Raw genomic sequence first — 23,254 nt, forward strand, 5'->3', positions numbered from 1 at the left:
ATCTTAGATAACAGATCAAGATATCGGAGCAGCGCTATTCTGTTGCACACACAATTTAAGCCTAGAAAGAAACCTTGTTGAGCAAAAAACTGCCGGCTTCTCCCAAAGCTAAGATAGACTTCGTTTTCCTTGGTTTGGAGGGGAAAACAAAGCAAGGCACAGAAGAACTGATGGGATGGGGTGGGATGGATGTGTGTGTGTGTCGATAGATGGAAACATGGGGGGTGGGGAGGTATTTCCTACCTTATTCGAGGCCATTTCACTGACGGAGTGCCTGGTCTGCAAGGTTTCCAGCTGGTCCAGGCACCAGTCCAGCTCCTCCAGGGTCTCGCTGGCCAGTTTTTGGTAGGCCTCCTCTGCGAAGAGATAGGGAAAGGAGTACTCAGTTCGCAAGCGTTTCACGGGGCTAGCAGCAAGCTCCAGCGGGTCCATCCTGCCATACCCAGCCATGAGGGGATGCCCAGTGCCCACACATGAGTTCTGCTCCTTCATATTGCTATGCCCGAGCAAGAAGGAGAAAAGGCGGGCTCTGGTGTCCGGCGGGAATGACGAAAAAACAAAAGTCGCTCCAGCCTCTTTTTTCTCTTATCAACTCCAGCAACGACACACGGCGGGCGGGCGGAGAGAGCGCTCTCTGCGGCGCTGCTCAGAGGGGGACCGAAGCGCCAGCCGGTTCCCTCTCGGAGCGCGGGTCCCTCCACTCTCGGAGCGCGTGAGGCGGGCAAGAATCGCACCACTCGGGCGAGCTGGGACTGTGCTCTCTGGCAAAGGGGAGGCTTTAGGCGACACGCAGACGGCCAGCCGCTCTCCTCCCTGGGGCTGGAGGCAGCCAACACCTTCCTCCTCCTCCGCCTCCTCTCCGTCCTCCTTCGGGCGAGCTTCAAGCCCCAATGAATCAGAGCAGCGGCTGCCGTGTGTGCAAGCCACCGCGTTTCCTGTTTGCTCAACTTCTCTGTGCGTAGCAAAGGCAGCGGCAAAGCTGAAACTCGGCTCTGAGAGAAGCGCCTCGGTTCCTCCAACCCTCCCGGTTTCCTTCCTTCCTCGCAGAGAAACCTCTTCTCTTCTCCTCCCCGCCCCCCCGCACCCAGCCCTGAGAATTTTAATTAAAACATCAGCTCGCTCTTTCGTCCACCCCCAACTCCTTATTGTTTGGTGCTTTCTACTGAGAGGGGAGGAGAACAGCGCCGTGGCGCTTTCAGCCTTTGAACAGGCGTCGCCGAGAGTTTTGGCGAAGACGGGGTTGCGTGTGTGCAGCCGTAAAGGGGGAGGGGAGAGAGAGAGAGAGAAAACTCGGCAAGGAGTTGGGGACTTTGCTCCACTCCGCCTCCTCCCAGGGCAGCGTTAAGGCTGGTGGCTGGCTCTGCAGGACGAGCGGGGAGTTCCACCTGCGCGGAACTTGAGCGAAAACCACGGGAGGACCCTCCGCCTCGGCACCCGGAGTTCGGATAGAACTAGAACGGGGCCGTTGCGCTTCGCTTCAGCACCGGGCCTCGCGTTAACGCCCCAAGGCCAGAGGTCTTCAAACTTGGCAACTTGAAAACTTGTGGACCTCAACTCCCAGAATTCTCCAGCCTGGCTGGAGAATTCTGGGAGTTAAAGTCCACAAGTCTTCAAGTTGCCAAGTTTGGGAACCCCTGCTTCAGGCCCTCGGCTTTAGCGCTTGCTATGAGCCTTGGCCGCCTTCAAGAGCCACTGAAGCGCTGCTTCTTTATACTGCTTTAATGCCTGAGATACAAAACCGTTCCTTTTTTTTTCAGGGCTAACCCGTCTACAGCTATAGCTCAAGGCACTCGTGGGGAGTGACTATTTAGAAGCCAACTTTTGGAGTGCGTGAGAACCACAGGTGTGAAATGACACCAGGTCTTTCCCTTTCTCCTCTGGTAGCCTTCATAAAACAGCAAAAGGGAGGGTGGACATGCCTGAATTAGCCTCTTAACCAGCAACCTAACACTCCTTGTTCCCTATTGGCATTATCTCTGTCCCTGACTAGCACATAGCCATGGGATCCGGGCCTTGCTGTTCAAAGTCCAGGAACAAAGCAGGACCTCTACAATTTATAGGGATTGCCTCTGCACAGCAGCCCTACGTTTTGAGAGCAGTCAGGATTAAGAGCTAAATCTGCATTGACCAACTGCCTCCCTTACTATTCTCCCCATTCTGGTCACTTTCTGCCCTTAACTGAACCAAGCTCACCTTGCTGGCTTTTAAAACTTCCAATGCCTTGCTTTTCTTTCATCTGCTGCTGCTGCTACTATTATCATTACTAACAATCTGGTCCAGGGCATTAAATAAGGAAAGCATTTTACCATCTTTGGATACACTCCAAAGATAAGTGCTTTTAAGGTATTGTTGACTTCAGTAAAAGAGGGTTAAGAACATCACTCAGTCTCTCCTAAATCAGCATGACTGATTTGTGCATAACTGGCTGGCCAGTTCCTGTAATCTTTTTTGGCCTCAGCATTACTGTGATGGAAATTGTATTCACACATTATGGAGAAACAACTAAGGTCATCCAACCGAAAAATGATTAGGACTCAAAAGTCTTTTATCTCTTTGGTTTGCAAATTCTTGCCTACTATAGCGCACCACACGCCATACAAATTTACTCCATGTTTTCCTTAGCTTATCATACATAACTGGGCATTACACTGAATATTTGCATAATTTCAGTCTATTGTGTCAGTCTAGCCAAATAATCACCAGGAAAGACCTTTTCAAATATTGCAGCATGTTTACTTTAAACCAAATCCCTAAGGGAAAACGTGTGACTGACGTGTTCCTTGCATAGTTTGTTTTGTGAGTTGAACATCTTTTCTATTCTTTTTCTTAGAGACCTGTTTGATTCTCTCCTTTGGTCCATTAAGTGGGTCACCAGAGAAATGAAAAACCAAAATGCAACAGGCAGAATTAACCCTAAGCTAGGTATTAATTTATTGAACTTATATCCTGCTATGATATACTTGGTATGTATGAAGATAGACAGATAGATAAATAGGAAATGATTAAAATGCAAACAGCATAAAGAAGAAATAAAGATAATAATTACAAAAAATCCAAAGTGCAGATATGTTTTGCTGAGCCAGTAAAATACGATGTAAAATACGAAATGATTTTTAAAATACATTGGATTTTTTAGACATACTGTATCTTCCCATCAGCACTATTCAAAATAGGTGTTTTGCTGCTCCAACAATATTAAAAAAAAATACTAATTTGAAAAAAGGAAGGTGGTGAGAAGTCAACCAAGAGAGATTGAAAGAGGCCTATGTAATGTCAGAATTATCACTGGCAATATAGATGTTTCTCCTTTAGTGACTGCCTCATTAACCAATGGTGATGAAAAAGGAACTTTGTGACCATTCCTTGCATTTCCTGTGACTTTCACAGGCCTGTAAATCAAAAGAAAATGAAGAAAGATCACAAACACAATCATGGTTTTACTTATGGACTGCCTCATTTAATGATTGAGTTGCCGGCTCCAATTGTAATCACTAAATGAGGACTATTTACTGAGCTTGTGGGACGTATCTAAATAATTGTGATGGGCTTAACTCCATTTTAAAATCTGAAGTGTGAAATATCTGAAAGAGTTTGTGTTTAAATTCTACTTTACTCCAATAGTTACGCTGCACTGAATGATTTAGAATTAAAGTTATGAAGGTAAGGGAAGCTCTTCACACTTAAAAAGATAATTTGCAGATTTTCCTAGAAAAAATTTAATGCAACTTTCTCCAAATCAGGCTATTTTTAGGAACTGCTCAACACTAGATATATTGGCACATATTAAACCATCTCCAATGGATTTCTCTTATAACATAGACATAATAACCAATAAAAGTTTTCAGTCCTTTTAAACAATTAGTTATCTATATTAAAGATTGGTAAAGTGATACGCTGTTAATGTGTATGAGAGTGTGATATAAATTATAATACAGCATGGATTGCCAAACTCAGACTGATTCTTTATTATGTCTCAGAATCTTTTAATTACAACATTGACCAAATTCTAATCTATTATGACATTCTGAGCTAGCATTTTCCTAAATTTATGAATAGAAAAAGAACCATATTTTCAGACTTAACACTATTCAGCAGCTGCCAGCATTACTCTTAAAATATGAAAAAGTTTTAAACTACTCAGAAAAAACTTTTTTTTTATTTAAGGAAAACTTAATTTAAAAGCATGACTGAGGATATGTGGATTTACTTATCCTTGGAACATAGTCTGCAACAGAACTAAGGTAATGGTTGAGGTTGTGCAGTAGACAATACTACATACTATAGGACGCAAACGAACAGTGCTTTACTGTTTCCTATGTTAAAAGCTACTCTGCAAGTGAAATATTAGTAGAGACCTATATGTATTATTACTGTATTATTTTCTCATAGATGTTTATATGGGAAAGCATTTTAAAAAAATCTTGAACTTAGCAGAGTCATAATTCACTTCAATACCTACTCTCTCTCTCTCTCTCTCTCTCTCTCTCTCTCTCTCTCTCTCTCTCTCTCTCTCTCTCTGTGTGTGTGTGTGTGTGTGTGTGTGTGTATTCTGAGGTAAACTGATGTTGAAAAACTGAATTTTTGTTAGTATTAAAAAAGTTACAACAAACATAAACCAATGATAGATAAGCAAAATTATGAATTCAGGCAAGATTTGAACATTAGTAAAACTAAATCTTTTACATTAAATACTAAATGCATCTTTTAGAATTCCAACATACTGTAATTTAATCAGGATATCATGCCAATTGTGTCAGGATAGAAGAAAACAGCATTGAAAATTTTACTGACATGAAAGCCATAACAGAGTCAGATTAGTGAAATCAATTCATAAGACTTCTTGTTGGGACTTCTTTCTGTCTTTCCACACCATTTCAAATTAAGATGATATGAAATTTGGTCTGGTGGTTAAGGTACCAGGCTAGGAAGCAGGAGACTGTGATTTCAAACCCCGCCTTAGCCACGAAAGCTAGATGGATGACTTCAGGCCAGTCACTCTCTCTTAGCCCAACTCACAGGGTAGTTGTGGAGAAAATAGGCGGAAGGTGTGTTGGATATGTTTGAATTTCTTTAATTTGGCACAAATGAAATAAATTTAAAAAAATAGTCAAATGATCTAGAATTCCTTTGAATATTTGTCATATAGATTCCATTAATATTAATTTAACTCAGGTTTATCTTGAAAAGGCATTTTTTTTCTCTTTCACATTATTTCAAACAAATTTTATAGGGTAATTTCTCCTGGCAAATGCATTTTTTTGATATTCACAGCACAGTTATAATTTCCTCTTAGGAAAGATGGATTTAATTTTATATCTTTTCAGTGTTATGGCACTTATTTTAGCTTTTCAGTGATGGGAATAAGGATTTTTCATGAATGAGAGATTGCCCAAAGAATTTCTAATGCTTTTGTAATAATTTAAAACTCTGTGAAAATGAGATAATTTTCTTGGTCTTTTAAAACTTTTTTAAAGGGTGTGTGTGTGTGTTACTTTATTGTATTGCAACAACAACAACAAAAGAAAATTCCTTGTAATATAAAGGAATTTGAGAAAAAGAAAATTACATAAAACTTCTTACAAAACCTTAACTATAGTTTGGAGGATCGAAACAAAATCTACATCCTACTTTACCATCTGTACTAAAATAATTCCTCAATACTAAGTGTAAACTCATATGGTGAAAAAAAATGACTGATCCATTTATTTGCAGTATATCTACCTTACTGCCCAAAGGATTCTTGATGGTGAGTAGAACAGAAGAATATAGTGGGAAACTGCTTTAGTTACTAAAAATTTCTCATTGAAAGAACAATCTTTTTAAAAATATCTCTTTATATGAACACTTGCAGACATTGCAAGAATCTAGCACTTGACCTTTGGTCTACTAAGGTTCCAGAACAATAGCCAATAACTCCATTATACATGTTGACATGTTACAGTCATGAAGGCTTTATAGGAAACCAGGAACCAGCTATGACTTCATCAATGATTCAGTATTTGGGACAATGCTAATCTATGACAGATTTCCCAACCTGATGCCCTTCAGATGTATTGAACTTATTTTCATTCTTACGTCAATAGATTACTGAGCAAGAAAAAGGTCCCATTCATTTTAACCAATGTACTGAGGAAATGATGGGTATAACAGTTGAAGGTTCAATCAGACCCTGGATATAACAATAGAAGCCCTGTCAATCCTTGCTCAGATGCCTCTGAGGATGTCAACCACGGTTGCCGGTGAAACATCTGAAATATTTGAAACCCTCTAGGTTCTTTTCAGTCTGCTAGACTACACGGGTGTCCTCGACTTATGACCACAATTGAGCCCAAAATTTCTGTTGTTAAGTGAGACATTTGTTAAGTGAGTTTTGCCCCATTTTACTGCCTTTCTTGCCACAGTTGTTAAGTGAATCACTGCACTCGGTAAATTAGTAATACGGTTGTTAAGTGAATCTGGCTTCCCCATTGATTTTCCTTGTCAGAAGGTTGTAAAAGGGGATCACATGACCTTGGGGCATAGCAACAGTCATAATTATGAGCCAGTGGCCAAGCATCTGAATTTTGATCACATGATCATGGGGATGCTTCAAAGGTCGTAAGTGTGAAAAAGCGGTCATAAATAACATTTTTCAGGGCCGCTGTAACTTTGAACTGTCGCTAAATGCTGTGTCCCAACGTTCATGTGATCACCTTTTGCGACCTTCTCACAAGCAAAACCATTTGGGAAGCTAGATTCACTTAACAACCCGATTATTAACTTACCGATTATAGCAATTCACTTAACAACTGAGGCAAGAAAGGTCATAAAATGGGGCAAAATTAACTCAATAAATGTCTCACTTAACAACAGAAAGTTTAAGCTCAATTGTGGTCATAAGTTGAAGACTACCTATAACAGAAAAGTATCTTTATAGATTTCCTAAATGAGGTGAATTGGCGCCAAATACAACTCTCAAGGGACTGCTTTTCAAACTAGGAGCAACTCTTTCTAATGTGCTATAAAGATTCATAAAGAGAGGCAGGTTAATACAAACGTCTTGCCCAGTAAACAACTTGCATGATTTAAGGTGTTGGTATTAACACCTTAACAGAAAAAAATATCCTTCATGGGATTTACTTTGAATTTTCACTATACCAGGGGTAGGCTGCTGGGGGTTCGCAGGGGACAACCTCTAAGATTCTGTGCAGTTCGGAGAACCACCAAATCCCACAGACTGGCTCCGACCACCCCTCCCCTCCCTCCCCTCCCAGGAGTCCCTACATGATCAGTTTTGGATGCAGGTAAGTGCACATGGTGCAGGGGTGGGTTCCTGCCAGTTCTAATCTCTTCTATAGAAGAGGTTCCACAAATCTACAGTGCTGTTTAGAACCACTTCCAGCTCCCTCTCCCCCCGCCCCCATCCGCACATCATCAAGATGAAGAGCGAGAGGAGAAATTCTGGGAATTGAAGTCCACAAATCTTAAAGCTGTCAAGTTTGAACACCCCTGGGTTTTTTTTCTAAAGGGTTAGGGGTGCAAGGGTCTTGTAGCTTGACAGCTTTAAGACTTGCGTGCTTCAAATGCAGAGTTTCGGAGCCAACATTTTGGTTGCTAAGCAAGACCATTGTTAAGTGAGTTTCACCACATTTTACAAGTTGGCCACACCCACCTAGTCATATGGCTGGCAAGCCACTCCCACCCGGTCACATGGCCGGCAAGCCACTCCCACAAAGCAGGCCACACCTACAGAAGAGGTTCTAAAGAATTTTGAAACCCACCACTGGTTTTCCCAGTTGCAATTTATGGCTGTTAAGTTTGGACCATAAGAAAGACTGAGCGCCAAAGAATTGAAGTCTTTGAATTATGGTGCTCGGGGAAGACGGAAAATGGGCCTACGGGAAGTTTGGGAAGGCAGGATATGGGCCCGTTTCCAGCCTCCAGAACCTGGGAAGCCCATTTTCGCCCGCCCGGAGGCTTAAACAAAGCCTCCAGAGCCTGGGGAGGGCAGAAATCCCCCCCCCCCCGTTGTGGTGCAGGAGGCCGACTAGGCCATGCACACCCAGCAACCGGGCAGAGAACCCCTTGCTTAAAACTTTTAAGCCCACACCTGTTAAAGACCCCACAGCTCAGCACCACCAGCAATCTTGATTTTAGCACTTAATAACTTGTAATTCTCTTCACACACCACCTTCACTTTTATAAGTGGCCTCAAAGGAACCTATTGAAGCAGGGCTTTTTTCTGTTTAAAAGAAAACAAAATAACTCAGGGGCGACATAAGTAGCAGAAGGCTGAAGATTCTTTCTTTATGTATATTTATATACATTAACTTATGAAGCCATCCAGTATTTTTATATAAAGATAAATGGGATAATATATTAATTCTATGAGGTTCCACTGACACAGAACCATGATTGACATGTTATAAGGTAAATAGTAATTTTATCCGATAATCAGAGCTTGCAGGTAAGATTTAATTCATAAATCACATTGCTTCACTGATAGAATTTTAAGTCTTCTACTTAAAAATGTGCCTGCAGAACAAAGCAATGTAACAACTGAGTGCCTTTACATCCATGTGCCTCTTTTCCATATTTTTTTCCTATCATTCTGCTCCATTCACTCTAAAAATATTTTTGGGTTTTTGTTGTTTGAACTATCATGGTCATTCAGTGAATTCAAATGACATGGGATTGCTTTGTTACTTCCTTATTTCTTCCTTTGTTTCCTCAGGATTTTTTCCCCATTTTTTTTTCTTTCTTTTTAGCCTTGGGGTTACACCAAAGCTACTGATATCTTCCTGTTGGGTATGGCTGCTGCCATTTTGCCGTAAATAAATAGTCCTCACAAAATTTATTCAGAGCTAGACTATGGTGACAATGCTTGCAATGCAGAAACTTAGTAAAGATTTAAATTCAGTGCTGTTGTTTCATAATAATCCATGATATAACGTATCTGTTTAAGATGGAAAACTTGGAATCACCACTGCAATTATGTCTGCGCACCACTTTGATGTGGCATGGAGACAACATCAGAATGATGACTGCTTAGAGTGAAGATACTTAACTTATGGCTTCAGGGCTCCATGCGATTTTCCCACATACCCAGAAGTGTAGTATCCTGTGTAGTAATCTTTTCAAAACTTGACATAAATTTCAATTTTAAATATGATAGTGGCAAAATTACTAAATACATGGAAGGAAGTCTTTGCAACTGTTTTTATATAATTTAATTACATTCATAATTAAAATTAAACTCATACATGCCAATTGAAAGTCCTGTATACTATTATCTTGAAAGATCGTGCATCTCTAGTTTATGACAGTGAGTTATTGGAGAGAACAATGATTCATGCCCTGATTCAAAATATGTATTCATTAATGAACTGCCACAATCTCTTGCTCTCTAAACACTTTTGAACTACAGATCTCATCTTTGACCACTTGCCACAGCGGGTTGCACAAACAGGAGTTGTATCCAAACAATCAGGAAGATGTAATCTTGTGAATAAAAGAATTAATCTTTCATCCACTTTCCATAATGGAAGCTATGTAACCACTATATTCTTCAAAATAGCCTGGGAATTCTTCCCTAGCTCATTATTTTGAATTTAAGATTTTGATACATATTCCATAGGCTGTCTGGCATCAAAGACTGATTTTAAGGTAACAATTTGTTTTTTGAAAAAGAAGCTTCTATTTTCTTTCATGAAGTCATAATTAACCTCATAGTATGATTATGTATACTCTGAACTCAAAATGAATTCTAGTAAACAAAATTCTGCTTATAATATAGATGAAATATAATACTTGGAATGAATGTCTAATTTTTAAGGTGATATAAGGGACTTTTGGTTGTGTTCTTAATGAAGTTAATGGTCACAGCATAAATTAATGTGAATTAAAACTATGATGTTCCTTTGGCATTGCATCTATAAAGGTTGCTATTTGTTGTTGGAGATTAAAAATATCTGTATTTTAAGGAAACTACACATATATTTCAACTATACTACAGTAATGGCTAGCATTTGTTTTAGTCAATTGTTAGTTTTGCTGCATTTTTTTCCTTATTTCAGGGGAAGGGGGAAGCTTTAGTGTGCTAATAAATGCTGACACAGCAGTACAAGTTTAACAGTCTGCTGATAAGAATTGGGAAAGAGTCAGCTGGGAAGGATTTTGTTCTTCATGACAGGTAAACCTCTGCTCCCCATTGTGAAAAAAAGGAGAGAGAGAAAACCACAACAGAAGTGAACCTGTTTCTCTGTGCGTCAGGAATACAACTTGAGAAACCCCCTCTATTTTCTTTAAAGCTAAAGGTTGACTGTTTCACAATAGTGGCTCAAGCAGTCTGACTACTTGTTTCAAAGAAAGAGAAGAACGAAAGCCTCATAAAATTTCTTTGTAGTTTCTGAGAAAGAGCTGGAAATTTTAAGGTCAGCATGTGTCAGCTATGAAGAGTTGTGGTTTTCACAGGCAGCCTCCTTAAAGTAAAAAAGCATGTCATAATTTTTCACAGGGTTACGTGACCCAAACCAGTAATTCTTCCTCAACCTTTCAGTTTCCCTTGGTCAGTCAATGACTTCAGCTTTGGGCTTAGCTCTGCATGAAAGTTTATTCAAGGACTCATCGTCCCTGTCCCTTTTGGAAAAAGTCTTCTACAGGCAAGATCGAAACATTGGCCTATATAGACTGGTTATTCTGAAAAGAAGGGTAACCAGAATTCAGTTTCTAAAAGGAGCTTCTGGCACAGAAACCCAAAAACTATATTCCTCAGCGAGATTTCTTTTTAATTCTAGATGCCCAAAAGTTCATTGAAGCTATTCATTGAGAAGAATATTTTGAACACGTTCTCTCACTAGTTTTGCTTTATTATTATTTCTTAACACTAAAATCGCTTTAGGAAAGCCTGGTCGAATATTATATTTCAATGAATCTTTAAGGAAATAGAAATAGAAATGGGCATAACTTTTGTATGACACAAAAGTAAAGATGTACATTTACATGCTTACTATTTACATGCAAATACTTAAGAGATTAAAAATACCATATGGCAGAAGCAGAACTTTGGATACCGTTTCATTCTCTTCCTTATAATACCTCCTTCAGCAGAATAACATCTTCCAAATACTACCTCAACCCAGCTAATATTTTTAACTCTGAAATTGTTCTTTGCATGTACCGCATCTTTTAGACCTCCCCAGGTCTGGGAACTATTAAGGCCATTCCAAAACCCTTCTTGCTTTTTTATGTTCTTTATAGTTGCAAATGAACAAATGTGTCCTAAGATAATGTTGCAGGATCCAATCTGGGTCAATCACTGGGACCAGAGGTTTTGTCTTCCGAGCTTTCGGACTCAAGCTGGAGCCCATCTTCAGGGAACTTGTCTCTAGCAGAATAGTTGTAAGTCAGGAGTGTCAAACTGGCAGCCCGCGGGCTGGATGCGTCACATGGAGGCAAAGCCCACTCCAGCTTTGTGAAGGGGAAAAATGTCACGAAACGTCACGTGACGGCAATGTGATGCTGTAAGTTTGACACCCGTGTTGTAAGTAGATTTTTAGATGTTGATTGGGGTGCGTTGATGGTTGGCTTTTAAATCATTAGCTGTCCTTTGCTGGTGCTGCCCAGGCCTTGCCTTCTAAGTCCTTGATATGCTGGTGGTTAATCAGGACTCTTATTGACTGATGAGGGGCCTGTTTCTTAGGCTTCACTTATGCCCCTGGCTATTTTGTGCCTGCTCATCCAACAATCTTAGTAGCTGCAAAGTTGAATGTGTGTTCACTGCAGTGTGAAGCTACCAATGAGTTCGGGTCTCCTTGTCTGACAGCTCATTTGTATTCTTGAAATCTGGTGGTTAGCTTCCTCCCAATCTGCCCTACATAGTCACAGGGGCAATCCATGCAGGGGATTTGGTAGATTATGTTGGAAGTATCTCCCACCTCCAAGCATCTTTACAATGCATAATTATGCATTGTAAATTACAATGACTAAAATCCAGTCATCAACACATCCCAGTCAACATCTAAAAAGCCACTTACAACAGGAACTATAAATACCACACACAGAACAGGACACACTCTGCTAGAGAGGTTTCTTGAAAATGGGCTCCAGCACGAGTCTGAAAGCTCCGAAGACAAAACCTCTGGTCCTGGTGACTGACCCAGATTGGATTTTTATAGTTGATTGGAGGTATATTTTTTGATCATTGACTTTCTGAAATATCCAACCTCTTTTCAACTTCTGTATTTTAATTGACTGTGGAAATTAGCTTAAACACCATGAAAGATTTCTACCATAACTGTCCCTAGCTCTGAGACTAGTAAGATCTTAAAAAGACAATTTTCATATAACTGTATGTGATTTCTTGAAAATCTCTGCTGACCATGAAAGAGGTATCCACAATAGTTAATATAAGCAGTTCTTGACCCACTAATTTAATGACATTTCAAAGTTATCAAAGTGGAAAAAGTGACTTATGATCAGTACTTCCACTTATGACTTTCACATTACCCCTGCGATCCCTTGATTGCAATTTGGGCACTAGAAAACTGGCTTGCATTTACAACCAATTGTAGCATCCCTCAGTCCTGTGGTCATGATTTGCAATCTTTATTGCCAAGATGTCCTTTGGGAAACTGGAATTGTTTAATGATATGATTTGCTTAATGACCACTATAAAATTGTTGTAAAATTGAGTCCAACTCGACTTATGATCACAAGTTATGATGAAAATTTCAATTCCATTATAAATGGGGGACTGACTATATAATATTGCTTAGACAACAATGCTGCATCAGAGAATTGTCAGAAGAAAACTTTTTCTCCAATCTCACACAAAAGTCATTATCTAAAGAATGAAAAAGGTAGAAGCTTGAATTATTTTAAATCAGAGTGCTTTGGCCTGATGAAATAACCTGACATTGTTTAGCCTGGAGGACAGATATTATAATCATTGCTCCTTCTTCTACTTTCTACTTAAATGGAATTGCACATTATTTCTTGATAGAATAGTAAAATGTTGGGGAACTTCAAAGTTGGAATATTAAAACTAGCATATAAGTATAGGAGGGGGGAGAAAGAAAGAGAAATGAAAGAAAGAAAGAAAAAGAAAAAGAAAGAAAGAAAAAGAAAGAAGATAACAGAAGATACATTAAAGAGAAAAAAGGCATTTGAAGAAAAATATGTGACTGATTGCTAACCCTAACAGTGGCCTCGAATACATTCTGGGGGTTGTGTGGCACAGGAAATATTGTGTGGGTGGAAGGATGAATAGTAGATCAACATACCCTAGAACAGCTGTTCTTAAACTGTTTGACCGAATTACCCTTTTTCTCTGTCTTGAATAATATAATTATCCCACCCACAAAAAAAAAAAATCCATCGTTTTACGTAAATGTCTCCTTAATTCAAACAAGTAATTACAAATTGCTCTATTACCCCAGGACATGCTCAAATTACCTCCTTGGGCGTAATTGCCCCCAGTTAAGAACCACAGTCATAAAAGTGAATATCCTTAGCCAGTAAAGAAAAGAAGTTTGATATTTCAGCAAGACAAGGATCTAAAACATTTTTTCCAATCAACCATATAGCATTCAGAGAAAAGAAAAGTTTTGTAATGGCCTTACAGTCTGCAGATTTGAACTTTATTGAAAAACTGTGGGAAGACCTCAAACATGCAATACATGCAAAGGAAGAATGTGTGGAAGAAGAAAACGTATAGCCAGATGGCAGGGCCCTTCTCTTATTTTCTTCCATTTCCAGCATTTTGTACTTCTCCAGAGAGCTAGCCCTTTGCATAATATGGCCCAAGCGTGATCGTTTGAACCTGGATATTTGTGTTTATACTCTATGGCAGTGATGGCAAACCTATGGCACGCGTGCCACAGGTGGCACACGGAGCCATTTGTCAGGGCACGCGAGGTGCTGTCCTGTCAGCTGGCCAGCGCGCATGCGTCCGCTTGCCAGCTCTGTTCACCTTTTTTTAAAGCCATTTTTCGCCCTCCCCAGGCTCCAGAGGCTTTACAGGAGCCTGGGGAGGGCGAAAAGAGCCCCCCTCGCCCCCCCCTGGAGGCCCTCCAGAGGCTTCATGAGCTTCTGTGAAGCCTCCCGAGCGTAAAAAACCGGCCCTATGGGCAAACCAGAAGTTTGGGAACGGACTTCCTGTTTGCTCGGAGGGTCGTTTTGACTGCTCCAGAGGCTTCAGGGAAGCCTCCTGAAAGTCCCTGAAGACTTCGGAGGACTTAAAACGACCCTCCAAGCAAACCGAAAATAACTTCCGGGAAATAGCCTCCTGAAAGTTCCTGAAGCCTCCAGAGGGCTTCTGGGGGGGCGGGGGGGCTGTTTTCACCCTCCCCATGCTGCTATACAGCCTCTGGAGCCTGGGGAGGGCGAAAAAAGCATGAAAAAATGGGGGGTTCGTGTCTGTAGTGCACACATGCGCATTGGGGGGGTCGCGCATTGCATTATGGGTGTGGCACGCCTGCACACGACCCCTCTGCGCTCCCCCCACTTATGGCACGCGAGCCAAAAAAGGTTCGCCATCACTGCTCTATGGTCTACAACCAGCTCATCAAAGATTAAAATCCAGGAAAAGCTTCCTTAGGTCAATGGAAGACTTTGAACAATTTAAAAGTAGAGAGAACCTATGGAAAGCTACAAAGAATCAACACTGGATGTGTCAGGGGAAATTTCACCCTGAGCTAATGACGTCTTAGACTGACGGCTTTTCCAAACAGCATATCTTCAAGAAAAACAAAAATAAAAACTCGAGAACATGTTCTAATGAAAACAAACTTTTAATATGAAAATAAGGAATAAGAAAATAAACAAATCTATCTAATTGTTACATTTTTGGCAAGAGCAGTTTGTCGCCCACCTTCTTGGCAGACGAACAAAGATCAAAAAGGAAAGAAGTCTCTGGAATGTCTGTGAGCAGGCGCAGTACATCACTTGCTGATAAAGGCCTATGACCTGCCTATGACCTGCGCAGTAAGTCTTCAGCTCGGCTAGCAAACAATTAACGCAGTGACAGGATGGAAGAACCAACACAGGAGCTGATACCTGGAGCTGAAGAAACCTGGGAAGTATTATATATGATTTCGTGGCAGTACAACAGAACACAATGTTACTAGTTTCTGGCTAAGATTTGCTTAACATACATATTTTAATCTTGCATTTTATATTTTAAATTTTATGTTGTATACCTAATTTTAAATATGATGCTTCTGACCTGCATAAACAAACCTTGCCATGCTGATTCTCCATTCTCTGCTTGGATTGCTCAGATCCCGGAAGGGAACTCATTTGGCAGAATGGAGAAACAATGGTGAAACCTTCAGGATTTTACCTCCGTTTCTGCACCCTCTTAGAGACAAGAGGCAGTTCTCTCAGTAAGTGATAGCAACTTGCAACCTTTCCTGGTGGCTTCCCCAATGACTTTCTGGGAAAACTGGCAGAGAAGACTGTAAATGGCTACCACATGATTACAGGGAACTTGGCAACTGGTCATAAGCAGAAACAGATTGACACGCACCCAGATCACCATCACATGTTGGGGGTGGGTTTTTGTTTTTGTTTTGCAATATTTTGTGACAAAAGTGCTTTACCTTTCTGAGACTGTTGTAATTCTGGACTATCATTAAGCAAATAATTGTAACTCAAGGACTATCTCTATATCAAACTGGAATTTTTGCAATAATATATTTTATTTCTGTGCACTCCTTTTGGTGATATCCAGTATGTGTGAAGATTGTGTAGTAAAGAAGAAATCATTGGATTTGCAGAAATTTGTAAGTCATTTTCCTGCTACTTTTGTTTCCTCGGCAAACTTAAGTTTTTCTCCTTACTGACTGTGGCATTACAATTTCAAACCACAAAATTTTGGTTGCATGTTCAGTTGATTTCTGACTGACCTTGACCATAAAATTCATCAACCTACTACTCTTCATCACCAGTGTTGGAACACAAATTTGGGTAATCATTGCATTTGTGAGATGCTGACAATGTCTAACTGATATTATTCAATTGCACTCGGCCCAAGTACTGGCTTTGCTATATCCTTCCTGATTATAAAAATCACACTATTCTTTTTGTGTCCTGAATACTAAACTAGTAAACATTAGCAGCCACATGTCATGAAGTCTTTAATCTTGTTGGGTTAAAAACAGTACTATGAAAGAATCTCAGCTGTTCCTTGGTAGCATATTGAGTGCCATCCAATCTGAGGGGCCCATCATCTAGCATTATATCATCAATCATGTTATCTTTTCGATCCATGTGTTTTTATTGATAAAATACAGGAGTAGAGGTAGTCTTTGACTTACGTCCAGTTGAGTCCAAAATTTCTGTTGCTAAGTGAGACATGTGTTACAGTGGGGCAAAAAAGTATTTAGTCAACCACCAATTGTGCAAATTCTCCCACTTAAAAAGATGAGAGAGGCCTGTAATTGGCATCATAGGTAGACCTCAACTGTGAGAGACAAAATGTAAAAAAAAAGACCAAACAATCACATTGGCTGATTTGGAAATAATTTATTTGCAAATTATGGTGGAAAATAAGTATTTGGTCACCTACAAACAAGCAAGATTTCTGGCTCTCACAGACCTGTACCTTCTTCTTTAGGAGGCTCCTCTGTCCTGCACTCATTACCTGTATCAATGGCACCTGTTTGAACTTGTTATCAGTATAAAAGACACCTGTCCACAACCTCAAACAGTCACACTCCAAACTCCACTATGGTGAAGACCAAAGAGCTGTCAAAGGACACCAGAAACAAAATTGTAGACCTGCACCAGGCTGGGAAGACTGAACCTGCAATAGGCAAGCAGCTTGGTGTGAACAAATCAATTGTGGGAGCAATAATTAGAAAATGGAAGACATACAAGACCACTGATAATCTCCCTCGATCTGGGGCTCCACGCAAGATCTCACCCCGTGGGCTCAAAATGATCCCAAGAACGGTGAGCAAAAATCCCAGGATCACACGGGGGGACCTAGTGAATGACCTGCAGAGAGCTGGGACCAACGTAACAAAGGCTACCATCAGTAACACACTACGCCGCCAGGGACTCAGATCCTGCAGTGCCAGACGTGTCCCCCTGCTTAAGTCAGTCCATGTCCGGGCCCATCTGAAGTTTGCTAGAGAGCATTTGAATGATCCAGAAGAGGATTGGGAGAATGTCATATGGTCAGATGAAACCAAAATAGAACTGTTTGGTAGAAACACAACTCGTCGTGTTTGGAGGAGAGAGAATGCTGAGTTGCATCCAAAGAACACCATACCTACTGTGAAGCACGGGGGTGGCAACATCATGCTTTGGGGCTGTTTTTCTGCAAAGGGACTAGGACGACTGATCTGTGTACAGGACAGAATGAATGGGGCCATGTATTGTGAGATTTTGAGTGCAAACCTCCTTCCATCAGCAAGGGCATTGAAGATGAAACGTGGCTGGGTCTTTTAACATGACAATGATTCCAAACATACTGCCCGGGCAATGAAGGAGTGGCTTCGTAAGAAGGTCCTGGAGTGGCCTAGCCAGTCTCCAGATCTCAACCCCATAGAAAACCTTTGGAGGGAGTTGAAAGTCCGTGTTGCCCAGCGACAGCCCCAAAACATCACTGCTTTAGAGGAGATCTGCATGGAGGAATGGGCCAACATACCAGCAACAGTGTGTGCCAACCTTGTGAAGACTTACAGAAAACGTTTGACCTCTGTCATTGCCAACAAAGGATATATAACGAAATATTGAGATGAACTTTTGATACTGACCAAATACTTATTTTCCAGCATAATTTGCAAATAAATTATTTCCAAATCAGCCAATGTGATTGTTTGGTCTTTTTTTTTACATTTTGTCTCTCACAGTTGAGGTCTACCTATGATGCCAATTACAGGCCTCTCTCATCTTTTTAAGTGGGAGAACTTGCACAATTGGTGGTTGACTAAATACTTTTTTGCCCCACTGTGAGTCTTTTTTTATTTTTCTTGACACAGTTGTTAAGTGAATCACTGCACTCGGTAAATTAGTAACACGGTTGTTAAGTGAAACTGGCTTCACCATTGACTTTGCTTGTCAGAAGGTTGCAAAAGGTGATCACATGACCTTGGAACACTGCAACTGCCATAAATCGAGTCAGTTGCCAAGCTTTCTGAATTTTGATCACATGACCATGGGGATGCTGGGAAAAACAATCATAAGTCACTTTTTTCAGTGACGTTGCAACTTTAAATAGTCACTAAATGAACTGTTGTAAATCGAGGATCAGCTGTAGTTTATTATTGTCTTTTTCCACCTACGATGTTCTTGCCATTGTCATTAATGATCTACCTTTAACATCTTCCTATATTGATATTGCCCAATATAGTTTGAGTTTTATTAAATTTATATACCGCCCCCTCTCCCCGCAGGGACTCGGGGCGGTGTACAGACAGTACAAATAAAACAACAAAGCAAGAACAACAATACATTAGACACCCAACATAAACATACGGTCTGTGACATACCCAAACTCATTTCAAGTTAAAAACAGTCTAAAACCAAATTAAAACCCCCAAAATTTACAATATTAAAAAGCCATCCAGGAAGGGCAGTAATAGATTGTACTTAAGATTCCGATTAGGCTAGGTCTGCTAGCCGGAATAGGTGCTGTAGAAAGCATATTAAAATTGCAGGCTGGTAAATCTTATATCTCTTAAAGTTAAATGGATACATTGCTTAGTGACCCCAAGAGGGAATAAATCAAGATCACTGAAAAATGATTTAACTGGGCTTCTATTTGACAGCAATTAAATAAATTTTGCTGTTTGATCAATTGTTAAATGCAGGACACACCCTCTCTCCAATTTGAGGTATTTTTTTCCATTCACCTTAAAATTAAAACTTTGTATATATCCTTTTCCTTACTACAGTACTTGAATTCATGGAAGTATTCTGTATTACTCATGCAAGAAATAATGTAGACCATTTATTTCCTGTGCAATCACTGGTTTTGCCACTTAGAAAATAAATACAATTGTTAGAGAGTCAGTATTTCAAGTGGTCTTGTTTTTTCTTTTCAGCAGTAGAATTAAATAACAATAATGTTATAAATATATACATATACATATAAGATTAGAAAGCAGGCTCTTCTATAAAGATGATGAGGTAATAGGAAAAAGCTATGAGATTATATTCATTATTTTTCAAGCTTCATTCCATACATTTATATCAAGCATTTGGTTGCATGTAACTGTATTCATCTAGTCAAGTTTCCTTGCTGATTGGCCAAACAGATACATTGATTTTAATTAGGAAAGGAGCTTATGGCTCCCCTAGGTAATATTCTGAGCCTTAAATCTAGATCTGTGCATACAGTACCCCTTTCCTCATTTATGTCATGCTTTTTACATTTCAGCCATAGTTTTTTTTTTAAAGAATCATATGAATAAACTTTTGATTAATATTGAAGGGGAAAAATGTTCAGTGAGAATCCATCGGGTAAAATCCAGGAATGGGATTGAAAAATATTAACAAGTGGTTCTCTGCCCGGTTCCTGGGTGGGCGTGACCTACTCAGCTTCCTGCACTACGGTGAGGGGGGTGTTTTTGCCTTCCCCAGGCTCCGGAGGGTTTTCCTCGAGCTTCCAGGTGGGAGAAAACGGCCTTCTGAAGCCCACTGGAGGCCGGAAAGAGGCCTGTTTTTGGACTTCCGGTAGACCCCGTTTCCCACCCTCCCCAGGCTCTGGAGGCTTCTCCGAGCATCCAGGATGGCGAAAGTATCCTCTCCCAAGCTCCAGAGGCTTTCTGGAAGCCAAAAATGGGCCCGTTTCCGGACTTCCAGAACTTTCTGTAGGCCTGTTTTTCACCCTCTCAAAGCCTCAGTGCGGGCCCTGCACTTACCTGGCATGATGACCGGGCCTCATGGAGGCTCCTGGGAGGGAAGGGCCAGGGCCAGACAGTCCTTGCAACTACCAGTTTGGTGAACTGGATGTAAAATTAACATCCGGTTCACCCGAACTGGTGTGAACTGGCTGAATCCCACCCCTGGTAAAATCCCATGTTATCGCATATAAAGAAGTTGTGGGTGTAGATGCCCCAAATTGTGCCTTTGGTTAATTTTAACCCTGATTACTCTTTTGTTACTTAAGCTATCACCTTGTCCTCAGTTTTTGATGAAATATTGATAAGTATAAATTAAACATGAATAATTATGAATTATCTTTAATGTAGAAAGTAAACTTATAAAGCCTGTAACAGCGATGGCGAACCTTTTTTGGCTCGCGTTCCACAAGTGGGGGGAGCGCAGGGGGTTGTGTGCAGGTGTGTCACACCCATAATGCAATGTGCGACCCCCCAGTGAGCATGCGCGCACAACAGGCGCTTCCCTCCATTTTTACATGGTTTTTGCGCCCTCTCCAGGCTCCAGAGGCTTTATAGGAGCCTGGGGAGGGCGAAAAGAGCCTCTCCCGCCCCCCCGGAGGCCCTCCGGAGGCTTCAGGGATCGTCCGGAGGCTTCCCTGAAGCCTTCGGAATGCTTAAAATGACCCTCCGAGCAAACCGGAAGTCACTCGGAGGGTCGTTTTGAGCACTCCGAAGGCTTCAGGGACCATCCGGAGGCTTCCCTGACGCCTTCGGAGCACTCAAAATGACCAGCTGACAGGGCAGCGCCTCACGTGCCCTGACAAATGGCTTCGCCTGCCACCTGTGGCACGCGTGCCATAGGTTCGCCATCACTGGCCTATAAGATGATAGCCTAGACTATATTTGGACAAATTCATGGACAACCATAGACAGGGACATTATTCTTTATTCATCATATTCTCATTACTAACACATATTTGATCTTTCTCTCTAAATTCATAAACTCAAATAATTGTGGGAAAGAATTAAAAAAATGCACACATCATGGATATAAAATGGTTTGGTTTGTTTGGAGTTAAGTAATCTGTGGATCTAATCCTTAAAAGTTTGAAAGCTACAACTTTTATTAATAAAGTTATGTGAATATTAAGCCATTATGGCTTCTCTAGCATGGAAAATAGATATCTGGTGAAAAACAGAAAATCCTGATTTTAAAGAAATTTCCAGAATGCGAGGACCAGAATCTGGATGAGGTCAAGTACAGTTGGACGGTGAACATCACATGGCAATTTCCAGAGAGCAATTTCAACTTGTAGAGAACAACTATCCCAGAACTGATTTCTGTTTCATGTAAGCAATCTCAGCATAAAGCGATTTCAAATGATATTCATGTGGAACTCAAGATATTTTGTGGCCCAAGGAAAAAATGACACTGAACGACTGGCATCTAAATCTCGCTTCAGTATATCTATCCAGAGACAGCAGGCATCTGGTTCTGTCTTCTCCCTTATGTTATCCCTTCTTATAGTCAACATTCTGCCTGAAGCAATCTGCTTGGGTGGATATTTTGAATGAATTCATTTGCAACGTAATTAACAAGAAGCCTCATTGACCGTTTTGTACCATTCAGACTAAAAACTTCACTACTTCATTATATTTTCCTTGATGTGGTTTTGTTTATTCTGTTTGTTGTTAATTGTGAAGTTGTGTCCGACCCATCGCGACCCCATGAACAACATTCCTCCAGGCCCTCCTGTCCGCTACCATTCTCTGGAGTCTATTTAAGCTCACACCTACTGTTTCGGTGACTCCATCCAATCATCTCATTCTCTGTTGTCCCCTTCTTTTTTTGCCCATGATCTTTCCCAGCATTAGGCTCTTCTCCAGTGAATCCTTCCTTATTAGATGGCCAAAGTATTTGAGTTTCATCTTCAGGATCTGGCCTTCTAAAGAGCAGTCAGGGTTGATCTCTTCTAGGAGGTTTGATCGCCTTGCAGTCCAAGGAACTCGCAGGAGGCTTCTCTAGCACTATAATTCAAAGACTTCAATTCTTTGGCGCTCAGCCTTTCTTATGGTCCAAACTTAACAGCCATAAATTGCAACTGGGAAAACCAGTGGTGGGTTTCAAAAATTTTTAGAACCTCTTCTGTAGGTATGGCCTGCTTTGTGGAAGTGGCTCGCCGGCCATGTGACCCAGTGGGAGTGGCTTGCTGGCTATGTGCCCGAATTGGAGTGGCTTGCCAGCCATGTGACTCGGTGGGCACGGCCAACTTGTAAAATGTGGTGAAACTCACTTAACAATGCTCTTGCTTAGCAACCAAGATGTTGGCTCAGAAACTCTGGCATTTGAAGCACGCAAGTCTTAAAGTTGTCAAGTTACAAGACCTTTGCACCCCTAACCCTTTAGAAAAAAACCCCCAGGGGTGTTCAAACTTGACAGCTTTAAGATTTGTGGACTTCAACTCCCAGAATTCCTCCTCCAGTCATGTTGGCTCAGGAACTCTGGCATTGAAGTGTGCAAGTCTTAAAGTTGTGAAGTTGCAAGACCTTTGCACCCCTAACCCTTTAGAAAAAAACCCCCAGGGGTGTTCAAACTTGACAGCTTTAAAACTTGTGGACTTCAATTCCCAGAATTCCTCCTCTCGCTTTTAATCTTGATCTTCATCTTGATGATGTGCGGATGGGCAGGGGTAGAGAGCTAGAACCGGTTCTAAACGGCACTGTAGATTTGTGGAACCTCTTCTATAGAAGAGGTTAAAACTGGCAGGAACCCACCCCTGGGGAAAACCATAGCCTTGACTATACACACTTTTGTTGACAGGGTGATGTCTCTGGTTTTTAATATGCTGTCTAGATTTGCCATTTTCTTCCCCAGGAGCAACCGTCTTTTAATTTCTTGGCCGCAGTCCCTATCTGCAGTGATCTTGGAGCTCAGGAAAATAAAATCTGTCTCTAACTCCACTATATACCATTCTGTACGGTATATATAATCAGCTACTTTCACTTTTTAAAAAAAGTTCCCCAAAACTTCAGGAACATGATTGAAATGAGGACATATGCAAAGCGAAATGAAATTATATATAAATAAATGAAATAAAACATAAATATTTCCTGAATACTTTAGGAATGAAGGCATAGACAAACTGTCACAAAACACGCAAACCTTAAAAAGAAATACAAAACTGTATGCTTTCATAGTTCATATTTCTACCTTAAAAATGTGTATAGGTAATACTGATCTATTAAATTGTAGATATATTTATCAAATTATGCACTTGCAATCAGATTTTACATCATGAGCGAATGATCAACTCATATAAATAGGTTGCACTCTATTACTGTATATCAGGGGTGTCCAAACTTGGCAACTTTAAGACTTGTGGACTTCAACTCCCAGAATTCCCCAGCCAGCAGCTGGCTGGGGAATTCTGGGAGTTGAA

General features: G+C 40.8%; 1 protein-coding gene across 12 annotated transcripts in view; it reads right to left on the reverse strand.

The window, feature by feature from the left end:
- The window catches only part of PDE4D (phosphodiesterase 4D), an 821,955-nt gene that overhangs the window by 64,925 nt on the left and 733,776 nt on the right, over positions 1–23,254 (reverse strand). For all 12 annotated transcript variants that reach the window (XR_014174534.1, XM_081943197.1, XM_081943192.1 and 9 more), the window contains one exon: positions 244–356. Coding sequence is in view for 11 of the 12 variants with exons in the window: in XM_081943197.1 (XP_081799323.1) it covers positions 244–356 (113 nt within the window). In the remaining variant the exon portion in view is untranslated. The remainder of the gene's footprint in view (positions 1–243; positions 357–23,254) is intronic.

Source organism: Natrix helvetica (assembly GCF_964273705.1).
Source record: "Natrix helvetica genome assembly, chromosome: 2".
Classification (NCBI taxonomy): domain Eukaryota; kingdom Metazoa; phylum Chordata; class Lepidosauria; order Squamata; family Natricidae; genus Natrix; species Natrix helvetica.